Raw genomic sequence first — 23796 nt, 5'->3', positions numbered from 1 at the left:
ATGTTAAATACTGTGATGACATGTAGAATGCACGGGGAATTCTGTTTCTATTAATTCTGATTTGAAATTCTGGTCATTGAATTAACATTGAATTAACAATTAACAGGGACGTGTTGTCTTGTAAACTCTGTTTTCACCCATAACTTTGTTATTTATAAAGTGAAACTACTTTCTTCAAGTTTCTTGAAATGCTAAACTGGTTTTCAACCAGGAAATGAAGGATATGCAAAAACAGCACGTTTTCACTGGTGTAATGTTTTTTTCAAGAACATGTAAACCTGGAATTGGGAATACAGAAATCCAGCATACTTGTGTCTCTATTCAACTAAAAATACACACATGCATTTTCTAATGTAAACCGCAGAGCTTTCATCCACCAGTCAGACAGTCTTCCTCGAACAAACGTGTCACTTTCTTTGATACAGCACCTTTTTATCTTCAGTAGAAGTCCATAATCTGCTTTTGTTAGCAAATTTACAATAACATCTGAAAGGTGTTTGTACATTCACAGTGTCTGTCTAATACAGTACGAATCTGCGTGATGGAACCCTGATTCACGCAGTGTCTGTCTAATGCAGTATGAATCTGCGTGATGGAACCTTGATTCACGCAGTGTCTGTCTAATGCAGTACGAATCTGCGTGATGGAACCTTGATTCACGCAGTGTCTGTCTAATGCAGTATGAATCTGCGTGATGGAACCCTGATTCACGCAGTGTCTGTCTAATGCAGTACGAATCTGCGTGATGGAACCCTGATTCACGCAGTGTCTGTCTAATGCAGTATGAATCTGCATGATGGAACCCTGATTCACGCAGTGTCTGTCTAATGCAGTACGAATCTGCGTGATGGAACCCTGATTCATGCAGTGTCTGTCTAATGCAGTACGAATCTGCGTGATGGAACCCTGATTCATGCAGTGTCTGTCTAATGCAGTACGAATCTGCGTGATGGAACCCTGATTCACGCAGTGTCTGTCTAATGCAGTACGAATCTGCGTGATGGAACCCTGATTCACACAGTGTCTGTCTAATGCAGTATGAATCTGCGTGATGGGATCCTGAATCTCAGTTCGGTTCAGAATGACAGCGGTGTCCATTCTGTAAAAACGTTTCAATCCTTGCGTTTCTCAGGAGGGCAGGACAACCACGTAGTCTTCATCTTGTATTTCTGAAAAAGAAAACAAAAACTTGAAAATGCATTCTTTAAAATGCTCGATACTAAAACATAACAGTGGCCTGTTCACATATCATTTCATAGCGCTGGCTACACAAAAAAACATATGCTCCGTTAGGGAATGGCTTTGTGAGCCGCATTCCCTGGCACCATGATTCATCACAATTCTCATTTGAAAATCCACACATACTGCACTGCTGTCACCTGAAGAAGAACATATTGTCCGAAACATCCCGGACTTTGCTTAAATCACTTTATTTACATTTTAAACTTTTCTTCTCTTTTTTTGGTTTATTTAAAGGTTCATGCAGAACGCAGTAGAACCATCTTCTTTGGGTAACCCTTTACATAAAGTGTCTCTAATTACTGTGGATTTACACCGCAGTTACTTATTAAATACGCGTGTGCTTACACAGAATTACAAAGTTATTATGCAGAGTTACAATGCACTTAATTTGTTTTGTTTGCATGATATAACCCTAATCCTAATCCATCCTTACCCCTATCCTTAACCCTAACCCTAACTCTAACCCTTTTCTGATACAATTGTGTACTTACATATATCCTGTAAAAATATGTACATGTTAAGTACATTCTAACTATGCATAAGAATGTAATTCTGTGAGTACATATGTATTTACTAAGTAGCTACTAACAGTAATTAGAGATACCTAATGTAGAATGTTACCATTGTTTTTGTGTAGCTTGTTACATGTTGTAATTACATGGTAATAACAGAGGGTATGCTATGATCGTGTAATTACACATGCATTCCCCCAGTAGCTACCATGCAGTAGTAGGAACCACCGCAGTGTCCCAGTTATTCCCATGGTATTACTGTTATTGTTTAATTGAAACCTACCTTCATATTCATCAGCATCATCCCTTGTGGAAGCAGCTTCTTGCTTTTCTCTTCTTCTCTCTCTTCTGTTTCCTGCAGGTTTTGACCAACAGGACATGGATATACCCGCTCCAAAAAAAGTAAAAGCCAGCATTATTACACAGCACTGCCAATCCTACTCAGCACCCTTCAAAAACACAGAGACCAGTTTAATAAACAAGGTAAAAGCCAGCATTATTACACAGCACTGCCAAACCTACTCTCACCCTTCAAAAACACAGAGACCAGTTTAATAAACAAGGTAAAAGCCAGCATTATTACACAGCACTGCCAAACCTACTCAGCACCCTTCAAAAACACAGAGACCAGTTTAATAAACATCTGGGAACTTATTGTTACTTCAAAATCCAATTTCATCTTCAAAAATTAAATTATAAAATTGTGACCGGAAGAAAGTCAAGTTTATTAAAAATGTTGCATTTCCAAAGCTGTGAATTTAGCACAACATGATCTTTCACTGGTGCACCTTTCTGCTTCGTATACCACAAATTAAGAATTTAGCATTTAGCATTTCACCAATGTGACATAAATATTGAGCAAAACAATGGGATGTGTAATTTGGGATATTATAAAATTTTCATAATCATCTGTAAAATAGTGTGTATTTATATGTAAAAGTTCTGATAAAGTAAAACAATATATATTTTGAATATTGCTGGCTGGATCGCTACTATATATAATTAAATTCCAGGTGATGGAAAACGTTTGGCCAAAGAGAATTTCCTTTGAACCTACCTCTATAATCCGTTTTTTCTTGTCTCACGTTTTGATATACACCTGCAGGCTCTGTTTTCTTTACAGGGTGGCGAAGTGGCGTTGCCAAGCCTTGCCCTCGTCTTTTATAATTCGCGATCAAGTCCTTCAAGTTCGGAAAGAACTTTTCTTCAACACCGCCAGCAGTCTGTAACGAAACGGAGTGGTATATCAGAGCGTGCAATCAATACGTCTTCAAAGCGTATCTATCTGGGGGTTCTGTGGCAAGCAGAAACACAATATTTATTCTGAGAAATGTTTGTTATAATTATTTATATCATGTGTGCTACTTGTCTCTCACAAAGCAGTATGTGACCATTCTCCCACAGGATAAGAAACTAAAGGCTCCTCATCCCAGCTGCAGTATATGCAGGGTTATATTTTAAAGGCAGACAAACATTGTGATCGAAATACTTGCATCCTCGTGATAGAGGATGGAGCAAATCAGCGACCGTGCACCCAACAAGCAAGCGTCTGTACAAAAAAAGAAAAAGCCCACCCATGCAGTCGTTTTCACAGTAAGGCAGGTGCAAAGTACAAGCTGTGAAAACTAGCTGAAAAACAAAACATGCAATCTGAGGGTAAGTAAGGTAGTGCCAGTCCAATCTGGCAACTCACACTTTTCTATACCTCCTTCACGCCTTCACTGAAGCAGATGTACGAGTGTTGTCCATGCACATTATTAAAACGTTACTGCTTCCTAATATATCGTGCGCGTTGTGCAAACAGGGCATCGCAGAGCTGTACACATCATTTTAAAATGCTTTAAAGAGAGTTTTGTTGGGTCGTCATTTTTCGCATGTGGTCTCCCCGTAACCCCACCCAGAAAAATAAAACTCAAACTAGGGCAGAGACGGTTTTCTTTTACCCTCTTACGCTGATTTGATCTGCAGGACACTTTTGCTCTGCGCCTGGTTTTCAAATGAAGCGTCTCGTGACCTTTTAAACATTCCCAGGCAGAGGGGTCCTGAATAAGCAAGTGAAGAATGAACTTACTTGTAAGGTGTAATATCCACGGTGGTCCATTAAGATTCTATATGTGTAAACCACTTTCTTCAAGCTGCAAAAAAAAACAGATCTCCATTATATATAAGTAGGGCCACGGAAAATTCACGGTACTTTTTAAAGAAATTCACGAATGACAATAATAATAATAAAAAAAAAAAAAATACATTGTACGGATTGTCACGAAAGTGCCATTTTATTAAAAAAAAAAAAAAAGTTTCTATTGCAAGTTGCCTAAAATTAATAGCGCACCAAAGAAAGTCACCGAGGTAGAAACATTTTAGCTACTGAGTCAACATTTACATTGTAACGTTTAAAACAATCTTTTAAAATGTAACAAACAGGGTCATTTAAATGTGTTGGCTGTAAAAAGTAACAGGCAGACAAAACAAGTTTGAATGACAAATTCGGCAACATTGTCGAGTTTTGTAAACATTTGAAACTGTGTTCATACAGTAATTAAACGGACTGTGTTGTATAGCGTTATGTTGACTTTGAAAAACAAAATGTTAAAAAACAGGGTTAAGTGCAAGTGACAAAACCGAAACTTTGTGTTTTTCTTTACACACACACTAAATTACATGACGTTTTAAACAACATAACATCGTGCTACGTGAGCGAATCAACTTATACAAAAAATCTTAAGAACAGGAAAAACGAGAAGAAATCGTGTGCGGCTTTTTATCCATCTCGCGTGTTACACACACACACGCACGCACACACTCACAAACACGCACACACACACACACACCCACACACACACCCACAAACACGCACACAAAATATCTGACCCGTGAGCAGAAGACTAGTTATTTGTTAAAGGCTAGGATGGGCAGCAGTGTGGAGTAGTGGTTAGGGTTCTGGACTCTTGATCGGAGGTTCGTGGGTTCAATCCCAGGTGGAGGACACTGCTGCTGTACTAAAATAAATACAAATAATTGTGCATCTTGTTGCAGTTTCCACACTCATGGTTTGTCTTTGTTGTGTAAATATCTGTCCATATGCAAAACTGCTCGTTTTGCATCCACAGTTTGGTGGAATTGACAAAAAACAGCGTGCAATTTTTGCCATGTTTCGAAATCTGATTTCATACCTCACCCAGAAATCAACAATATTGGCATTTTTCAGGGTAGGCAGTCAAATACACGATTTCCTTGAAATCGTGAATTTTCCGCGGCCTTATATATAAGTTATTGCTCAAAAGAGCCAACTTCCCATCGTTCCGGTATGTTTAACATACCATTGTCAAATACATTTAAATAGGAATAATTGAGTGTATTTACCATGCCATCCAAAGCCTCCAATGTTTGTTTTCAAAGCAACCTTCCCTTGACAAAGGTCCTGTATGTTAAACATAGCGAAACGTTGGGGCGTTGGCTCTTTGCTAAGTTACATGATCAGTTCATCTTCATTTTCTCCAGGACCTTTCTTTCTCATCTATCTAATCAATACCCTGGTGAGAAGTGCAGCCAGCCAGTGAATATAGATTAAGATCATATTAGAGCAAAGATTTAGAAAAACAAGAGTGTTATTTTGTAGCTCAAACATGTTAGTGCTAAACTGTTTCTGGCTAGCCCATTCGCCTGGAGAACCTATTACACACTGTTGCGTTGGTTCTCATAACATAATACTCCATTATGATAATGTATTTCTGCCATAATTAACTCCTAGTAACTACATTGTAACAACACAACAACATGTCTAGTTAAAGCGTAATTACAATGTTATTAATGGTGCTTATGATAAAGTGTAATTACTACAGTACTACTACTACTACTACTATTATTATTATTATTATTATTATTATTATTATTATTATTATTATTATTATAATAATAATAATAATAATAATAATAATAATAATAATAATAATAATAATAATAATAATAATAATAATAATAATAATAATGTGCAGTGTGGTTTACTTACTAAACGCAGAGGCAGAATGCTCCTGCAATAGTCTCGCTGTCTCGTAACAAGTAGCTCCCATCCTTTCCCTTTTTCAGCATCAGTTCTTCACAAGTCTTTTTGTCAATGTTCCCGTGATATACAGGAGAGTCCATGCTTTACTGGGGCTGATTTGGATACTGCAGTTGTTTCATATTCATTTTCATTTTAATGTTTTAAACAGGAAATCAGTCAACCGATACTTTTAGACCTGTGGTAGCAGGGTCGGGGGTTGGACTGTGTGTATGTGTGTGTGTGTGTGTGTGTGTGTGTGTGTGTGTGTGTGTGTGTGTGTGTGTGTGTGTGTGTGTGGTGGGGTGGGGCGGTGTTAGGGTGTTAGTCACTTTCTTAGCTAGAGTTGTGAAAACCTGTCTTTAAGATTGTCAGATTCACATGTACTCATATATATATATATATATATATATATATATATATATATATATATATATATATATATATATATATATATATATATATATATACTCTAAGCACACTCTTAAACTCAGGGGAGACGTTCAGAAGGACATAAAGATGTTTCAGACTCCTGTAAGTGGATCGTTCGTGCACTGGGCTTGTAACGTATCCAGATGACTTTTAATAATCAAGAAATTCACACAGACTCATTCGATTTGAAGTTTTAACGAATCAGAGTAGTATTAGTACTCCTCCGGTTTATTAAGTGCTTAAAAATGGATTGAGTAGTTACAGACTACGTCGAATCCCAGCTGACACGCAAGCTGGGAGGTCCAGTGCCTTAACAGATATAATAGCATTAATACTTCAATACATTTATGGTTACAACATGTTTTGCCCTAAGGCTACGCATGCATAAAACTAAAAACGCCCACCGTTAAGTCCTAAAGCATCCTATATGTCAATCTCATAGACTAAAACATAAGTCATATACCTTATAGCAATACCTGTGTTTAGCTTAAACACTAATAGGACTACTTTCAGATCAAGCTTATTTCTCTAAATAAGATACTTGACTGTGAACATTTGAGTTAATTAAATGAGATTCTCATTTCTGCCTTTCTCCCCAAGGTTATAAACCTTAGCACCAGTAGCTCAGACAAGGACAAGCTTAGCTCATTTCACAGGTATGTTTTGGTCAGCGTGACCCCAGCCTAGCTTCCTTTTTACTCAGACTTACAAAGATACAATAATATTTTTACTGTTATAACAGAATAGACAGGAATATAGAATGCTCTAGCATAACTATAGGTTAATACAGAGCATATTATAACTTTTTGAATGAACACTGTGTTTTAACAATGTGTTTAGTATTTCTGCTGGCTTTATATTCTTTAAAACACAGTACAGTTATTACAACATTTTAGCACAAATGCAGTTTCACAAATGTTCAATTTGCATTCCAAAGATCAGCCTGCTTCCAGTAGCTGTCACAGTCTTGGATCAGTTTCTGCTCTCAGTGAGTCTGTCAAAGCCACCACAGGTGTGTCTTTAAAAGCCTGATACCTGCAAAAACGTAAATCTTGTTAGCAGAGCTTTCATCTCTACATTCCCATTCCCATCATCAGTGGGAAGACTTCAAATAAATGAAACTGTTTCTATCAAAGAGACATCTATCTCTGCCGCATACACCTTTCACTCAAAAAAGGTGATTAATTTGTGACAAGATACTGAAATGTAATAATACATGTTAATATTTCAGTATCTATCTGTCTTTAAGATACTGAAATGTGATAATGCATGTTAATATTTCAGTATCTATCTGTCTTTAAGATACTGAAATGTGATAATGCATGTTAGTATTTCAGTATCTATCTGTTTAAGATACTGAAATGTGATAATGCATGTTAATATTTCAGTATCTATCTGTTTAAGATACTGAAATGTGATAATACATGTTAATATTTCAGTATCTATCAGCCTTTAAGATACTGAAATGTGATAATACATGTTAATTTTTCAGTATCTATCTGTTTAAGATACTGAAATGTGATAATGCATGTTAATATTTCAGTATCTATCTGTTTAAGATACTGAAATGTGATAATGCATGTTAATATTTCAGTATCTATCAGCCTTTAAGATACTGAAATGTGATAATGCATGTTAATATTTCAGTATCTATCTGTTTAAGATACTGAAATGTGATAATGCATGTTAATATTTCAGTATCTATCTGTTTAAGATACTGAAATGTGATAATGCATGTTAATATTTCAGTATCTATCTATCTTTCCATATATGTACTTTTACTGATGCAACCAGCAACTGGGTTTGCAATGGGATAGCAATGGGATCAGCAATGCATTGAGAAAACCTCATTATTCAGACTCATTCATTTCATGGCTTTCACTTCTTGAGGGCTTCGTCATGTGGTCAAATGATGAGTATATATATTTGTCAATCTATTTTGCTTCCGTTAGGTCAGTGGTTCTCAGTCCTGGTCCTGGGGACCCCCTGTGTCTGCTGGTTTTCATTCCAAATGAGCTCTCAATTACTGAACTAGACCCTTCATTGAACTGATCCTTTGCTTAATTAGACCCTTTTAATTGTTTTCAGCTCTCAAACAATTGCAGAGTTCAAGTTACTTATAGAATGGTATAGCTAATTGAAATCTGCAACTGTTAAGAGCTGAAAACAATTAAAAAGGTTTAATTCAGCAAATTGTCAATTCAATTAAGGGTCTAGTTAAGTAATTGAGAGCTCAGTTGGAATGAAAACCAGCAGACACAGGGGGTCCCCAGGACTGGTTTGGGAACCACTGCGTTAGTGGACCACTGGCTCCATCTGCTGGCCAGATTCAGCACGGCAGAAACTCACGAGTGCAATATGTCATTATCAGAACAATATTCATGTTTTAGTAAAATACATAAATAACAGTTAATAAAAGAGGCACAGGTGGGGAAAAAAATCATATAATACTACAGAATGGCAGAAAGGGGCCGCATACATACTGCTTGAGGAGCACACAGCAAAACAAAGAAACCCACATTGTATCTCAATGCAAATTATTATTATTATTATTATTATTATTATTATTATTATTATTATTATTATTATTATTATTATTAGTAGTAGTAGTAGTAGTAGTAGTAGTAGTAGTAGTAGTAGGATGATGATGGCTTGCATAATATAATGCTACCTTTTAATTGTTAGCTCTTCGGTAATTTATAATAATAATAATAATAATACATACATACATACATACATACATACATACATACATACATACATACATACATACATTCATACATACATGTTTAGCAAGCCTTCCCTTAGTATCTAAACACACTTTTGATTTGACATTGTGACATGTTTAAGTGCTTTATTCATTGCTGTAAATGAGCGGAGCTCGCAAGAACAGAGAATGGTTTTTTCACAGGACTAACATACGGATCCCACCCCGGTATCTCGAGTCAGGATCCCAACTCCATGCACACAGCACACTCTTGTATCCGTTTGATTCTGAATAGACACAGACAAAGGGCGGACATGTTTCCTTAACAATAATAATACTCGATTTGAGTATAGACTATTTACTTTTGAAGAATGTAGAGTTTCTTGTCTATAGAACAAGGGCTTCTTTTTTTGGGTTATTTGACTAAATAAAAGCGACACGTGTAAGCGCATTGTACACTGGTGACAAGCACGCCAGATGAAACGTGAAGACCTGCCAGATCCTCATCACAGCCACTGCACGAGCACAAAGTCACATCCTAATAACGTCGGTGAAGTGCAGCAGGTCTGTCCCTCTGACGCAGAGGCGGATGATCCCGCGCTGTGTTAGAACACAGCTTTCTAAATGTGTTCATAGCGGGGGATAAGGAGTGTCATTTCAGACTTAAGAGGATTTAACAAACAGTAACAAAGCGTTGCTTCGGTTCCTGCCGACAGTCGACTGCACACACAGATTACCTGGAGCAGGGCAGCACAGCACAGCACAGGACAGGATGTTCACTCGAGACAATGATCCCTCGGGTCTCTTCTTCGGGACAGCGGCGGGCTGCAGAGTAGCGAGATAGCTAGATGTTATACATTTGTGAAAACGAGCCATGAAGACGGCAGCAGTAACCAGCCCGGTCTGTAACTCGGACTGGATGGGGTCCCTGTCACCGGCTTTATCATCCATGCCGCTCAAGCACTTGGCTGTGCCAGGTATGCGTTCCTTTTCAATCCTTCTAGGCTCTATTTATCACGCTGAAATAAGAATCTGTAAAAGAAAGAAAACAAGAAAGAATTAAATAATAAAAAGTAATAGTACAAGGCAAAAAGAAGCTCATAATGTACATTATTATTATTATTATTATTATTATTATTATTATTATTATTATTATTATTATTATGTTGTCTGAAATAATAATAGCCTACGTTTATTTACATTTTATCTAAGAAGTTATTCATTTCTTTAATGTTTGTTGGTATATAATAAATAACACACTCTCATAGTTACTTAATGCAGTTTCATTGTATTTATTATTATTATTATTTTGGTTTTAAATGGCTAATCTGTACTATATTTTTAAATGTGCATTGCAAGCCCATCAATTTGACTTACAGTTGGATACAGTAATTTATAAACAGTCCCTAACATTTCTGCAAAGTGAACCAGAGATTTGTTCAGATGTTTTTTTTTATTTGGAAATGCACTCTTGTGAAATATCGGGTGGTAATATGGATGGACTAGTGATGCTAACATGACAGTTATGACTTGAGTTATATATCAAACTGCAGCGCTGCTCTCAAAACAGGGGCTTCCTATCAGCACACTGTGGAGACCATTCAGGCTTCCCTAGAACCTCTATGATCTTTGAGTTCCAAAGAACCAATATTATACACGGAACCACAGAGGCTTCGAAATGTTCAGAACCAAAAGGGACTCCAATAGAACCACCAGGGGTTCCATTCTTTTAATGAAGCACTTGACACCCCCAGTTTTGGTTCACTTGGTTCTAATTGTTGTCTCTATAGACCACCAAAAGGAATCTTCTCCAGACTTTTATCACCGGCTCCTCTGCACTGTAACTGAAAAGCTGTTTACTCTGTGAGGTTAATCCCTGGAGTGACCCAGGAAGGCCAGTCCAGGTGTGTGTGACTGTGAAGAAGAGAGCTGATTAATGCAAATGCCTTCATCAGTTAAGAGATACAGCCCTGCCCTCCCTTATAAAATACACTGCAGAGAGCTGATTCATGAAAATGCCTTCATCAGTTAAGAGATACAGCCCTGCCCTCCCTTATAAAATACACTGCAGAGAGCTGATTAATGAAAATGCCTTCATCAGTCAAGAGATACAGCCCTGCCCTCCCTTATAAAATACACTGCAGAGAGCTGATTAATGAAAATGCCTTCATCAGTCAAGAGATACAGCCCTGCCCTCCCTTATAAAATACACTGCAGAGAGCTGATTCATGAAAATGCCTTCATCAGTTAAGAGATACAGCCCTGCCCTCCCTTATAAAATACACTGCAGAGAGCTGATTAATGAAAATGCCTTCATCAGTCAAGAGATACAGCCCTGCCCTCCCTTATAAAATACACTGCAGAGAGCTGATTCATGAAAATGCCTTCATCAGTTAAGAGATACAGCCCTGCCCTCCCTTATAAAATACACTGCAGAGAGCTGATTCATGAAAATGCCTTCATCAGTTAAGAGATACAGCCCTGCCCTCCCTTATAAAATACACTGCAGAGAGCTGATTAATGAAAATGCCTTCATCAGTCAAGAGATACAGCCCTGCCCTCCCTTATAAAATACATTGAAGAAGATAACTGATTAATGCAAATGCCACCTAGGGTTAGGGTTAGGTTAGGGTTAGGGTTAGCATTAGGGTTAGGGTTAGGATTAGGGTTAGGGTTAGGGTTAGGGTTAGGGTTAGGGTTAGGGTTAGGGTTAGGGTTAGGGTTAGGGTTAGGGTTAGGATTAGGGTTAGGGTTAGGGTTAGGGTTAGGATTAGTTAGGGTTAGGGTTAGGATTAGGGTTAGGGTTAGGGTTAGGGTTAGGGTTAGGGTTAGGGTTAGGGTTAGGGTTAGGGTTAGGGTTAGGGTTAGGGTTAGGTTAGGGTTAGGGTTAGCATTAGGGTTAGGGTTAGGGTTAGGGTTAGGGTTAGGGTTAGGGTTAGGGTTAGGGTTAGGGTTAGGGTTAGGATTAGGGTTAGGGTTAGGGTTAGGGTTAGGATTAGTTAGGGTTAGGGTTAGGATTAGGGTTAGGGTTAGGGTTAGGGTTAGGGTTAGGGTTAGGGTTAGGGTTAGGGTTAGGGTTAGGGTTAGGATTAGGGTTATATCATGTAAAATAATGTACACATTAAGTACATTGTAACTATGCATAATAACATACTGTATTTAAAATCCCCAATAAATAGTTTAAAATTCTGTATTAAAGCTTCACATTTCCGAATAACAGAAATGTTGCGATTGTTTGGTAAATCCGATCTGATCGTGTCACTCATTCAGATTTGAAGTGGAGTTTCTGCTACGTTTGGGTGGATAAAGACACTTTATGTTTCTGTGTTTTGAGGCACTTTTGACGGTGTTGCCATAGTAACGGTTTTGTCATCTTGTTTAACTACACAGAGGGGGGTCAGATTTCCAAAACATTTTTCTAATCAAGCAGACATATTGTTATATCACTGCAGATTTGGGTTCTGGAAAACAAACAAGCACAACCTATCTGAGTAAAGTATAATGGAGGATACAATGAAGTGTTCCTGTTGGAAATCATGTCCAAGGCTAGCGTTGCCTCCTCTGAGGCACGGAAAATCAGCACATCTGAAGAGAAGGGCCATTGTTACAAGTTTAAACTCTCTAAAAAAACCCTACAGTCGTCCAATAGCAAACACTGATAATATTACTAACATCCTGATCATGGTATACAGGGGCCAAAAACCCACCTGAGCCCTCCCTGCTCCACTTACCATTCCCAAATACAATGGAAATAACAACCAAACAAAAGCACTGCAGTCTCATTGAGACCCCATGAAGCAGAAACGATGTCAGCACGGGACGAGTCACTCCGCGGGCCTCCTCTCAAAAGCACTGCAGTCTCATTGAGACCCCATGAAGCAGAAACGATATCAGCTGGCTTTTTTTTTTTGGCTTTTTTTTTTCATTGCAAAGTACATTGATAGCCTACAGCAAAAATAAAGACAATAAATGTCTTTTGGCTTTTTGTAGCTGTTGGAATACTGGGCTCTCGAGTGGCTGTATTTATGCTTTTTACCAGAAGATCTTTGGCGGTCTGTATTGATCTCGGCAGTGCTGACCCTGTCACCAGATTAGTGCTTCTCAAACTGGGGGATCCTGTGGGTTGTAAAGAGCACAACACAAGCACACCTGTTCAGTGCACATTGGCTCTACTGCATTGTAGCAGGTCTGACACAGAAAGCAGACCTTGTATTTTGAAACTCTTGTCAGATTAAGAATACTTAGGCGATCATTTATTTTGTACCCTTTCATGCATGGAGACCTCATATGGGGATGGATAAAAAAAAAACCTTTTAGTCTTTATATGGAGACATGTTGAAGACACAAAAACACAGTAGCCTCGTGTTAGTATGCCATTTTCTCAGCTTAAACTACTTAAATGTCATGCACTACAGAACTCAAAAGCTCTAGTGTATCATGACCTATGCAGCGGCAACGGAGCAATCTGATTGGCTGGAAAGGTTGTGATGGTTTATTATTCATATATATCCTGATTATTCAATACAAATCTAGATTTAGATATTTCTACCATTTATTAGTTTGAAAATAATTCAGTATGGGGGCGCACCAGACCAAAGTCACTATAACGGGGTCCCAACTCGACAAGGTTTGAGAACTGCTGATTCAGAGTAAAGTTTTAAAGGGGTTTAATGTAGCCAATTAAATAATTCCACACATTGCAAGTCTGTGCACTGGTATTCACTGTGCAGGTCTCTTATGGTATTCACTGTGCAGGTCTCTTATGGTATTCACTGTGCAGGTCTCTTATGGTATTCACTGTGCAGGTCTCTAATGGTGTTCACTGTGCAGATCTCTAATGATATTCACTGTGCAGGTCTCTAATGGTATTCACTGTGCAGGTCTCTAATGGTATTCACTGTGCAGGTCTCTAATGATATTCACTGTGCAGGTCTCTAATGGTATTCACTGTGTAGGTCTCTAATGGTATTCACTGTGCAGGTCTCTTATGGTATTCACTGTGCAGGTCTCTAATGGTGTTCACTGTGCAGGTCTAATGATATTCACTGTGCAGATCTTACTGTGCAGGTCTATAATGTTCAGTGTTTAAAGAAGAATGTGGAATTATTTCATTAGCTGCAACCACTCTCCTTCTCTTTGGTAAAGTGGCCACTAGGGGGTGCAATTGTAATGTGTTTTAACTAGCTTTGTAACTTGGTTTGTTATTTTGGGCGTTCCATAATAAATCACTCATGAAACCTATTAATTGTGCAAAGGTCTGCAGAGGCTTTCCTACTGCGATATTTTCAGTCGATTCCTTGTTTCCTTGACCGGCAGGTGACCAACTCGGTCAAGGCGTGTCGTCAGCTCAACTGGTCAGAAACGACTCATAAACTGAAATGGCCAAACCTGTTGTGTTATTAACAAGTTTCATGGTGTTCCAATGAAGAACCCCAGTCAAATACATCCTCTAAAATGTGAGTGATTTATTACTGTATTTTGTGAGCCCCTGAAAAATAAAAGTTGAGAAGGAGCAAATTGTCCTTTGGTGTATGCTCTGGTCAGTTTTCAGCAGGCTATGGAGATCTCTCACTGGGTTTAGTTGTTGCTTTTTCAGGATCTCACGACTCCTTCAGCTTCTGGGTTGATGAGAAAGCTCCGGTGGGACCCGACCAGGCTCCTGTGGTCAAGCGGCTCGCCGGGTTCTTCCGCTCGCTGGGGAAGAAGGTGATGAAGAAGTGGTCCATGACCCAGAACCTGACCTTCAGGGAGCAGCTAGAGGCGGGGATCCGCTACTTCGACCTGCGCGTCTCCTCCAAGCCCGGCGAGCGTGGCCACGAGATTTATTTCATCCACGGCTTGTTCGGCCACAAAGTGCGGGATGGACTGATGGAAATCGACAGCTTCCTCAGCGCTCACTCCAAGGAGGTGATCTTTTTGGATTTTAACCACCATTACGCCATGGGCGAAGCGCACCACTCGTACCTGCTCTCCATGCTGCAGGAGGTCTTTGGACGCAAGCTCTGCAGAAGGGACTGTGAGGAGGAGATCACTCTGGAGTATTTGTGGCAGAAGAAGTACCAGGTGAGACCTTGGGCAGAACGTCACTTGAGGTTTCATTAGCTGTCATAGGCTGAGGAAAAGACCGCCAGTACAGTGCTGTCATGATCCTCAAATGTATGGATTGAGCCGCCCTGGAAAAGACAAACAGCGAGTGTTTCAGGCACAGTACAGCTGGGCGCTAGGCAATCGATCCCACAAACAGTGCCAGTTCTGCTAAATTGTGTGGTAGTTTATGATATGAGCTTCTGTTGAGACCAGCAAGCTTGCAGATTCATATCCAGCTTCTCCAGAGGTGTGAGGCTATTTAAGTAGGTTGTTAAGCTTTTAAACACACAGAGAAGACAACATGTTTTACATTTCAGTTTCTTCCTGAGGTATAATGTCATTTAGCAGCAGGAACATGTCTGTAGGTTTCAGGTGTGGAGAAAGCATGTGTCTCTACAATTAAAAGCACAGTACTGATGGAGAATGTAAATAAACTGTCTCTTCCACAAATTTCAATGCACAGAAGGGTGAAGGGAGTGCAGTGTAAAACTGAACTGCATCAAGGCCCTGCAGTCAGGCTAGTTTGATTTTCTTTTGAAACTCAAAGTCTAAATGCCGCTGCCCAGGTACCCAGCGCTTCATCGATAAGACAAGAAGCTCATTAGCTGTGTCACTGAAATAAATAAACCTTGCCTATTTCTGCTGCTAATCCCGACAGCTTGGCAGAGCAAAGGTCTGCAGGAAAGACGTGTGTAGATTATCTGGAGGCAGTGGTGCGAGTGAATCACAGTGACAAGCTTTAATCCAGGCAGGGACAGGATGCTTGGAGGAGACAGGCCCTCTTAAAGGAGTGCTTTAAGGCCATGGCCATGGCTGTCAGCTCTGCTTCTCGTTGTACTGCCCTCTTTATTAAGATGAATCTCTAACAGCTGCAGGTGAGGATGTAGAGATTTCAGCTTTTCAAATTGTGTTCTAAACATGCACTGTTTTCTGGTGCACATAAAACAACACTTACAGACAGCCAGGCAGTGTTTGAGAACTGAAACAGTGTAGCTACAGCTATGGCCAGAGGATTTGCAATAGAATTAACAAATGTTGCGTCATAAAGTCGAATGAAACCTGCTGAATGATGTTATGCTAACATATTGAATTACATACCGCTTTGTAGTTTTCCATATACTTTACGAAAAACAGAAAAATGTGACATTTCAAAATCTAACATGAAATACTGTACTACTATTATGGCTTCCAGTAGACTTTTGCAATATCATTTTGTAGTTTCTTTGATTACATGATGTTAAATAAAAGATCTAAATTATGTTCATATAGTTTTTTTCTTTCATTTTTTCTTAATACTAAAATTCTAGGTGATGCAAAACTTTTGGCCATAGGTGTAAGTTATACATAAGTGGCCTATACAAATTCATGAACTGGTTGAAACAAAAACAACCTGCACCACTGGGAGTACTTGAGGACCAGGGTTAGGATACAGTAGAGATAAACTGCATCATACTTTGGTGCTGCAGGAGGAGAGTCAGGGGCTCTGTCCATTATCGTGTGCATAATCGTGTCCACTGACCACAGCGCTGAGATCAGTCGCTCTTGAGCAGCGATTCCAGTCTCTTATGAGATTACAGGACAGACCTTAGAGCCCTCATGCTGTCAGGATTCCATCTCATAGGAGTCACATGGGCGGGAATGTGTGTCAGCAATAAGCCCAGAAAGTAGGCCATTGGCCAGACTTAATCACATGATTATCATTGAGAGGCACACACAGGAAATGAGCAGCTAGAGAGAGACTGTTTACATAAAACGAGGCCAACACAAATGAGTCATGTGCACGCCATCCATCCACCCATCACTCCAACATCCAGCCCATGTAAGCACCTTTATTTGGTCCCTAAGTTTCCTTATTGTAAAACAAAAACTACATGTACTGTGGAGTACTCTGGAGTACTCTGTACGCATTGTTTCCAGTATTCAGATCTGATCTGTTTGTCTTGAATGCTGTGAACTCCAGTGAACTATGATATTCAGCTATTGTATTCAACACGACACACCTCTGAAAAACAACACTGTACCGTACTGCCTACTGGAATTACATACAGTCAACCATAGCCTTCGCTATAATCTTTTAAAAGCATTGGGGGCTGTTCAGACAAACACAAATATAACAGTAAATCATTTTTTAATGGAACATCTTCAGCACTGTTTACACTTTACCATACTGATGATGTAACTGTGTCTACAGCTAAAGTAAGCGTAACATGTGCTTGCTGCGTCTATTGTAATAGAGAATGTATAATATCCCTTCTAAAAGATTCCCATAGTAAAGTCCTAGCAAAGCGTATTAAAGCATAGTGAAAGCATGGTAAAGCATACAGTAGATAAGCATTGAAAAGCCCAGATAGGTTTGGCAAAGCATATTAATAAACATGGCATGGTAAACTATGATGAATGCATAGTATAAACATGTGAAAAGCAGGCATGATTTCTGTGCTGTTATGTTCTTTATCCCGCAGGTTATTGTGTTTTATCATCACAGCTCAGCAGAAAGCTGCCCCCTCATGTGGCCCGGTACCAAGATCCCCGCCCCGTGGGCGAACACCACGGACGCGTGCAAACTCATCCAGTTCCTGGAGACCACCCTCGGGGAGCGGGCGCGCTGCGGGACCTTCCACGTGTCTCAGGCCATCCTGACCCCCCGGGTGAAGACCATCGTGAGAGGACTGATCAAGGGCCTGAGGAACTACCTGGTGGAAAGGTATGCGCCGCCTTGCACTGTTACAAAGGGCAGCGCCCCCTTGAGGTTTAGCACGGTATTACAATCAGGAATATACAATCCTATTTTCAAGGGCTTTTTAGGTCTTTTGAATATACCCACTTATGTGCGGTAGAGTCAATCAAATCAAAAGCCTGAATAACACACTAAAAACAGTAGTGTTTTCCACCCGCCAATATAAACACACACCCCGATCTGTGAACACAAGCAACAAGCATGCGCTTATAGTCGTAATTATATTGAGTGCTGTGAATCTGTGAAGGGTCCTCTTGGACCGATACAGCAGTAAAAATGTCCGCAACCCGGATGAGAAGGAAATTCTTTTAAAACACTCAATTGCCATTGATTGGTGCTCAGTTGTAAAGGTGAGAGAAGGACAGTTTTCTTGTTTTGAATCAACACATTATGAATGGAATTATTGAACACCTGCTGATGAATGCTTACGAGTACGAGAATCAGCGCACCTCTAATATGTTCTGCTGTATCTTGTACAAACCTGCTTGACATTCAGTTCACACACACACTGTTATACAGCTAACCATCCCGGCAGGTGGCCTGAGCCCTCTTGTGATCCTTATATAGCCCCTCGCCTCTGCGTTCCTAATTGGATGCTGTTTATAATGAGATTTGCAGGTTGCACTCCCTTGTGACTCACTGCTCAGAGACTGCTGTGGAAAACACTGAACCTGCTTTCTCCCAGTGATAGAAGAATGTTTAATGAGACCCTAGAAAATAGAGGCTACTGTTTCAGTCGTAAGACCTTCGTCAGAGCACGACCGAAACATTAGCTTCTATTTTCTTTTCAAGAATGAAAGAAGTGAGATTTGGATCAATCCAGTGTGCAGGAGTGTTGTATTTCTCATTCTGACATGCGCTCTCCTACGCGCCTCTGATGGGACTAATCAGGAGTGCAGATATTTCATTTATTTTGATACTCTTTAACTGTAGCGTCATGATAACTTACTCTAATTTTGTTAATTGCAAAAGTTAAGTAACCACAAACCATACGGCTCAAAGACCAGCGTCTTACCATTCAGCTAAAGAGCAAGCTGTGCAGTGGAGAGGTGGGTCCGGGTGATGCCTGATGTCAGTATTTTTAACTCCTCAGCCGCCACAGGTGGCGCTCACACTGCCTTTTTATCTTACAGGGGCTGTGCAACAACTGATAGCAAGTATGTGAACTCCTGTAGTTTGTGGTTGCTAAGCTCATAACAGTGAATCCCTCTGATGGAAAGCACTACTAATACAGTACTACTAATAGCCCAGTATAATAATAATAATAATAATAATAATAATAATAATAATAATAATAATAATAATAATAATAATGAGGGGTCTTTCTTCCTCTGCTGTTCCTGTGTAGGAATCTCCCTACGATTATGACCTGGGTGAAAGCGCAGAAGCCTGGAGTGAACGGGGTCAACATCATCACTTCAGACTTTGTGGAACTGGTGGATTTTGCAACCACTGTAATCAAGCTGAACAACCTGCTGCTTCCCGACAAGGCCATTACATGAAGTGAGCTTCAACTCGCCCCTCATTGTTAGGAACGCAGCAGGAGACGCTACTAGCTGGAAGATAGTGTTGAGATCGCCCCGTATTCTTTTTCTGTTATAATGAAATTGAAAGACTCAAATATGCCAAAAAAAGGTGACCACTGACAAGGTGGTTTATGCCTTGGCCAGCACTCCTTTAGGACTGAATTGTGATGGTCTGCTGCAGAATCATTGCTCAGGTGATACTGTATACAGTAACAGAGCAACCCCTAACATCAGATGAGTGAAGGTCCATCTTCATGCACCAGCAGTAAGGACACATCTGCGGTCTTAGTTCTGAATTGGGTTCTGCAGTGTCCACAGAAAGAGTTTGGTGTGCAAGGGTTAAAATACAAGCCAGCCTTTCTGCGAGGCTTCGCATTTAGGGATGGAAAGTACAGCAAAGGCTACTGCAATGCGTATTGCGTTAGTTGCTTGTTTGTTTATTAATTGATTTGTATTCTAGTTGACGCTGTTCTTTAATAAAGAATAGCGGAGCATGATTGTCGAAATGATCTGTAAGATATGACGTTACACCCTGCCAATGGGTCCAAGTTGTAATATATATATATATATATATATGTTTGTGATAATAGATGAGTTAAGGTTTTGACTCCATCTAGGTATTGACTCCACTGAGTATACTATTGTAATTTAATGATGGAATTGAACAGCTGTTCATATCATACTTAGTGCTGCAGTCATACTGTCCTCCAGTTTCACATTTCAAATGGTTGAAAACAGTGTTGAAATGTATTTGTGTGGGATACTTGAGCCCCTACAGGGGTGGTAATGGTGTTCTCATTGCAAGGCAGGTACAGGAGGAGGAGCCCCTACAGAGTTTGGTGAGAGCGGCAGCATGTCTCAGATGATTTAGAAAAGCAGATTCCAAGCACAGCGGTCTGAGCTCAAAGTAAAGCCTGGAATAGCCCTGCCTGCTATGCAACAGGGAGGCGTTTTAGTCTGTCAAAGAGGACTGTTTGCATGCGCAACAATCTTTACCCACGCCTGAATCCAAAAAGAGTGGTTTCAAGAAGAAATCTGTTTTCTGCCCAGATACTTTGTGGCAGGCGTTGATTTTAACTTGGCAGGGAGGGTTGGAGAGAATCTGCTGCTGTTTTAAAAATACTGCATGTATATATAAGATATGCACACAGCGAATGCATTGGATAGCACTGCTGCTACTGCAAACAATCAAATGCATGATAGCATCAACTCTGTCTGGCAGGAGGAGACTGGGTGGAAGGGTCTTCTTTTTGAGGAATGAGGCTCATCTTTTTAATTGCTATGCACTTATAATCTAAACGTGTCCTAAATGGGGATCAATGCAGGGGCCACCCAGTCAGCCTCAGTTGGACTTAGACTTGATGCAGAGTAACACGTTATAACACTCAGTACATTGTTATTATGCAGTAAGTAATTACACACATGTAGTTATACAGTTACTACAACGTTACCAACTTTCAAGAAACTTTCACTTAACTGTTCTACTGTAAGAAACTAAGTCAAGTAGACAAGCTAGTACAGTGGAAGGGCACTGTTGGAAACTTTCCTATTTGAATTTGTGTTATAGTTTTACCCTTGAATTCCAATTGAGCATTTTAAAGTTATGGATAATTAAATAGCAACTACAATCTTACTAGATAGTTTGTGTAATTGTAGTGCAATTTGTATCACTTTTACTAAAACGTTGCAGAGCATGCCTCTATAGACTGTATAAGGGTTAAAAGGCAAGCTGAGGCTGTGAGTCATTTATATCTAAAGATGGGCAGCTGGCATTGCACCTACAATACTGTAATCTATGCCTTGTAAAGATAAATATGTCATTTTAGATGTATTACATGTATCTATAAACTAAACAAAGAGAAGGGAAATCCATCAGTAAGCTATTGAACAGTGAGTGTATCTGTACTGTAGGGCAGCTGATTGAGGTTGAGAATGAAAAGGACTCAGAATTAGTTCCGTCAAGATCACAAGGTAATTATCTCAGGGTCTCAACGCTTCAGACCGTTGTTTTAGGAGACATTTTGAAAGACAACAGTACTTTTAATAGTTTATAAATAGCTTATTATAGAAGAACTGGCAGTTAACTAGTTGTTAACCGTTAATAACCAAAAACAACAACAAAAAATGTTAAATTAAAGCACAACCAAACTCTCGAGATAATTCTCAGGATTGCAATGTAAGAATTTGTTTCGTTTTATATATTTTTTCCATGATTTTGTTTTAAGGAGAAAACTACTCAGACACTAAACAGAATTTCTAATAGGTTCAGGGTGGCTGTTTAAACTCAGAGACACATGCATCTGTTAAGAAAAGAGGGCTTGCAATGGGCTATGTGTCCTAAACCTGTCTGTGTTGTTTATATACCAAAGTATTTTATAAATAATGTACAGCTTGTAGATATATATATAGTGTATGTGTATGTATTGAATAACGCCAGTATCTTGCTGCCAGTTGGATAATGGGGCAGCAGTGTGGAGTAGTGGTTAGGGCTGTGGACTCTTGACCGGAGGGTCGTGGGTTCAATCACAGGTGGTGGACACTGCTGCTGTACCCTTGAGCAAGGTACTTTACCTAATTGTATGTAAAAAATAAAGTAATTGTATGTAAAAATAATGTGATACCTTGTAACAATTGTAAGTCGCCCTGGATAAGGGCGTCTGCTAATAAATAAATAATAATAATAATAATAATAATGTGTTTAGGTGAGATGTACTGTATATGAAGACAAGTCAAGATCTTTCCCCAGACCCCTTGCATGCACTGGATTATCTTGTACATGTAAACTATATTGTAGTGCTGATGTGTTAATAGAGCACATTGGGGGCTTGGTTATGTTTTTAAGAATAGGTTTTGGGGTCACTGTCTTAACAGCAGTGTAAATAAAAACGAGGAGAATAGTGATTAGCAGAGAATCTCAATATATTGTGTTCATGAAAACACTCACTGTGGATTTCAGTGGCACACTTTAACAACCAAGCACCACAAGATGGCTGGTCTAAATCTACATGATTTATGAACCGGAGTAGCTTCTATCAATTTCACATGCATTGTTAAATTACATTTTGTGAATTTGCCAAATAAATTATTTTAAAACTATCTATGTAAGTGTTGTTGAGTGATTTGTTTTAAAAGTGTGTTATTAAAAAACACATTTTATTGCATACAGTATACTATGGTATTTCTACCAGTTATATTGTGTACAGTGTGCTGTATTTATTTTCACTGAAGCGAAACAGCTACAGTGTAATAGTACTGCACATTATCCACTGGACTGCACCATTCTCTTTACATGAGAAAAGAAGCACGTCAGACAGACTCACCCCCTCATTACACTTATCAGTAATATGTACAAATGAACATACAGACAGATACTTCCATATACACCCCCACATTCTAATAATATCAATAAACTGTGCACAAGAATATCCAAACCAAGTTTCATCAGAACTGAATCAGTGCTTCACTATATCCATGTAAACAATGCAAGTGTGACACACTCTGCAGGCCTCGGTCGTGTTCCCTCAGATTCTATTACGCTGCAGCTAAACACCATGTGAACTTGTTGCTTTGAGAAAAAGCCAAAGCTACCTCAAGTCGAAAAACTTCAAACGAAAATGTTTTTGACAGGTGCAGACAGACGGGCCGCGGTCGTTACCTGGTGAGGAAAGACGGGACAATGTAAAAGCAAACTACATTCTTGGAACACATGAAACGTTCTCTTTGAACCTTTGCCCTAACCCTAACCATAACCTTAATTAAAATGGGGGTTTTAGGTTAGAGTTAGGGCTTATTTAAATTGTAAACTAAGCGTTCGAATTCTCTCAGCTAGTCGCGCGGTGAAAAGCCTGGCCCGTCTTTTTGCACCAAAAGACCTGATAAGTTCGTAAATTACCAACGTGTCAGTCTTACTCTGTAATGATGTACTGTCCTATTCAGTAATTGCGCAGATGGGAACAATGACGTCATGACATGTTGGTGCTATTTATTTTTAAATAGAGAAACCATAATAGGCTGCAAAAAAAAAAAATCGCAGCTTTGTAGAATAGTATTTGTCTCGTTAAAATAATAACATATGAGGTTACCCTATATGTTTTTTTTTTAATTATTCAATTTCTGAGGTGTGAGTAGATTTTCTTTTTTTAAAGAACTAATTCATTAGGTAATTAATGTGACTTGTGCTCATGGGAACTCCATGGTGTAATTAGAACGCTATGAGCGCCCACAAAAGAATGCATTAGGAATGGCTGGTGAAGGATTTTACATAGATACCCCTTTATTCGACACATAAAACCGATTCCCTGCCCAGTGGAAACTCAATGAGTTAGGCGGGAGGATCATATATCACATGACATCTGTTTAGGTCTAGTTTGCTCTAGTAAAGGGGGACACCTTAGTGAGTCATGTGACTTCTTGTAGTTTATCCTCATTGTTGGACCACAGACCCCCCACACCCCACCACGACCCCACACACACCCCCCAATTCTCATTAGGTTGCAAAAGATGAAGGCATAATG

General features: G+C 39.4%; 2 protein-coding genes across 2 annotated transcripts; one reads left to right on the top strand and one right to left on the bottom strand.

Annotated features, from left to right (window-relative positions):
* LOC117405637 (SH2 domain-containing protein 1B-like) lies at positions 1-5962 on the bottom strand. The gene is made up of 5 exons (XM_034008835.3): positions 5764-5962; positions 3826-3889; positions 2812-2977; positions 2038-2145; positions 1-1169 (listed from the first exon to the last, which is right to left on the bottom strand). The coding sequence occupies exons 1-5, from the start codon at positions 5895-5897 to the stop codon at positions 1129-1131; spliced, it is 513 nt and encodes a 170-aa protein (XP_033864726.1). The 5' UTR covers positions 5898-5962; the 3' UTR covers positions 1-1128.
* A 3582-nt stretch (positions 5963-9544) lies between these two features.
* Positions 9545-22374, top strand: LOC117972658 (PI-PLC X domain-containing protein 2-like). The gene is made up of 4 exons (XM_059030720.1): positions 9545-9909; positions 14529-14995; positions 17482-17723; positions 19105-22374. Exons 1-4 carry the CDS (start codon positions 9807-9809, stop codon positions 19256-19258), a joined length of 966 nt encoding a protein of 321 aa, XP_058886703.1. The 5' UTR covers positions 9545-9806; the 3' UTR covers positions 19259-22374.
* Positions 22375-23796: the final 1422 nt, after the last annotated feature.

This window comes from Acipenser ruthenus, chromosome 9, assembly GCF_902713425.1.
Source record: "Acipenser ruthenus chromosome 9, fAciRut3.2 maternal haplotype, whole genome shotgun sequence".
In the NCBI taxonomy this organism is placed as follows: Eukaryota; Metazoa; Chordata; class Actinopteri; order Acipenseriformes; family Acipenseridae; genus Acipenser; species Acipenser ruthenus.
Note: the sequence above shows the minus strand (reverse complement) of the source record. Positions and strands in the feature narration are given on the sequence as shown.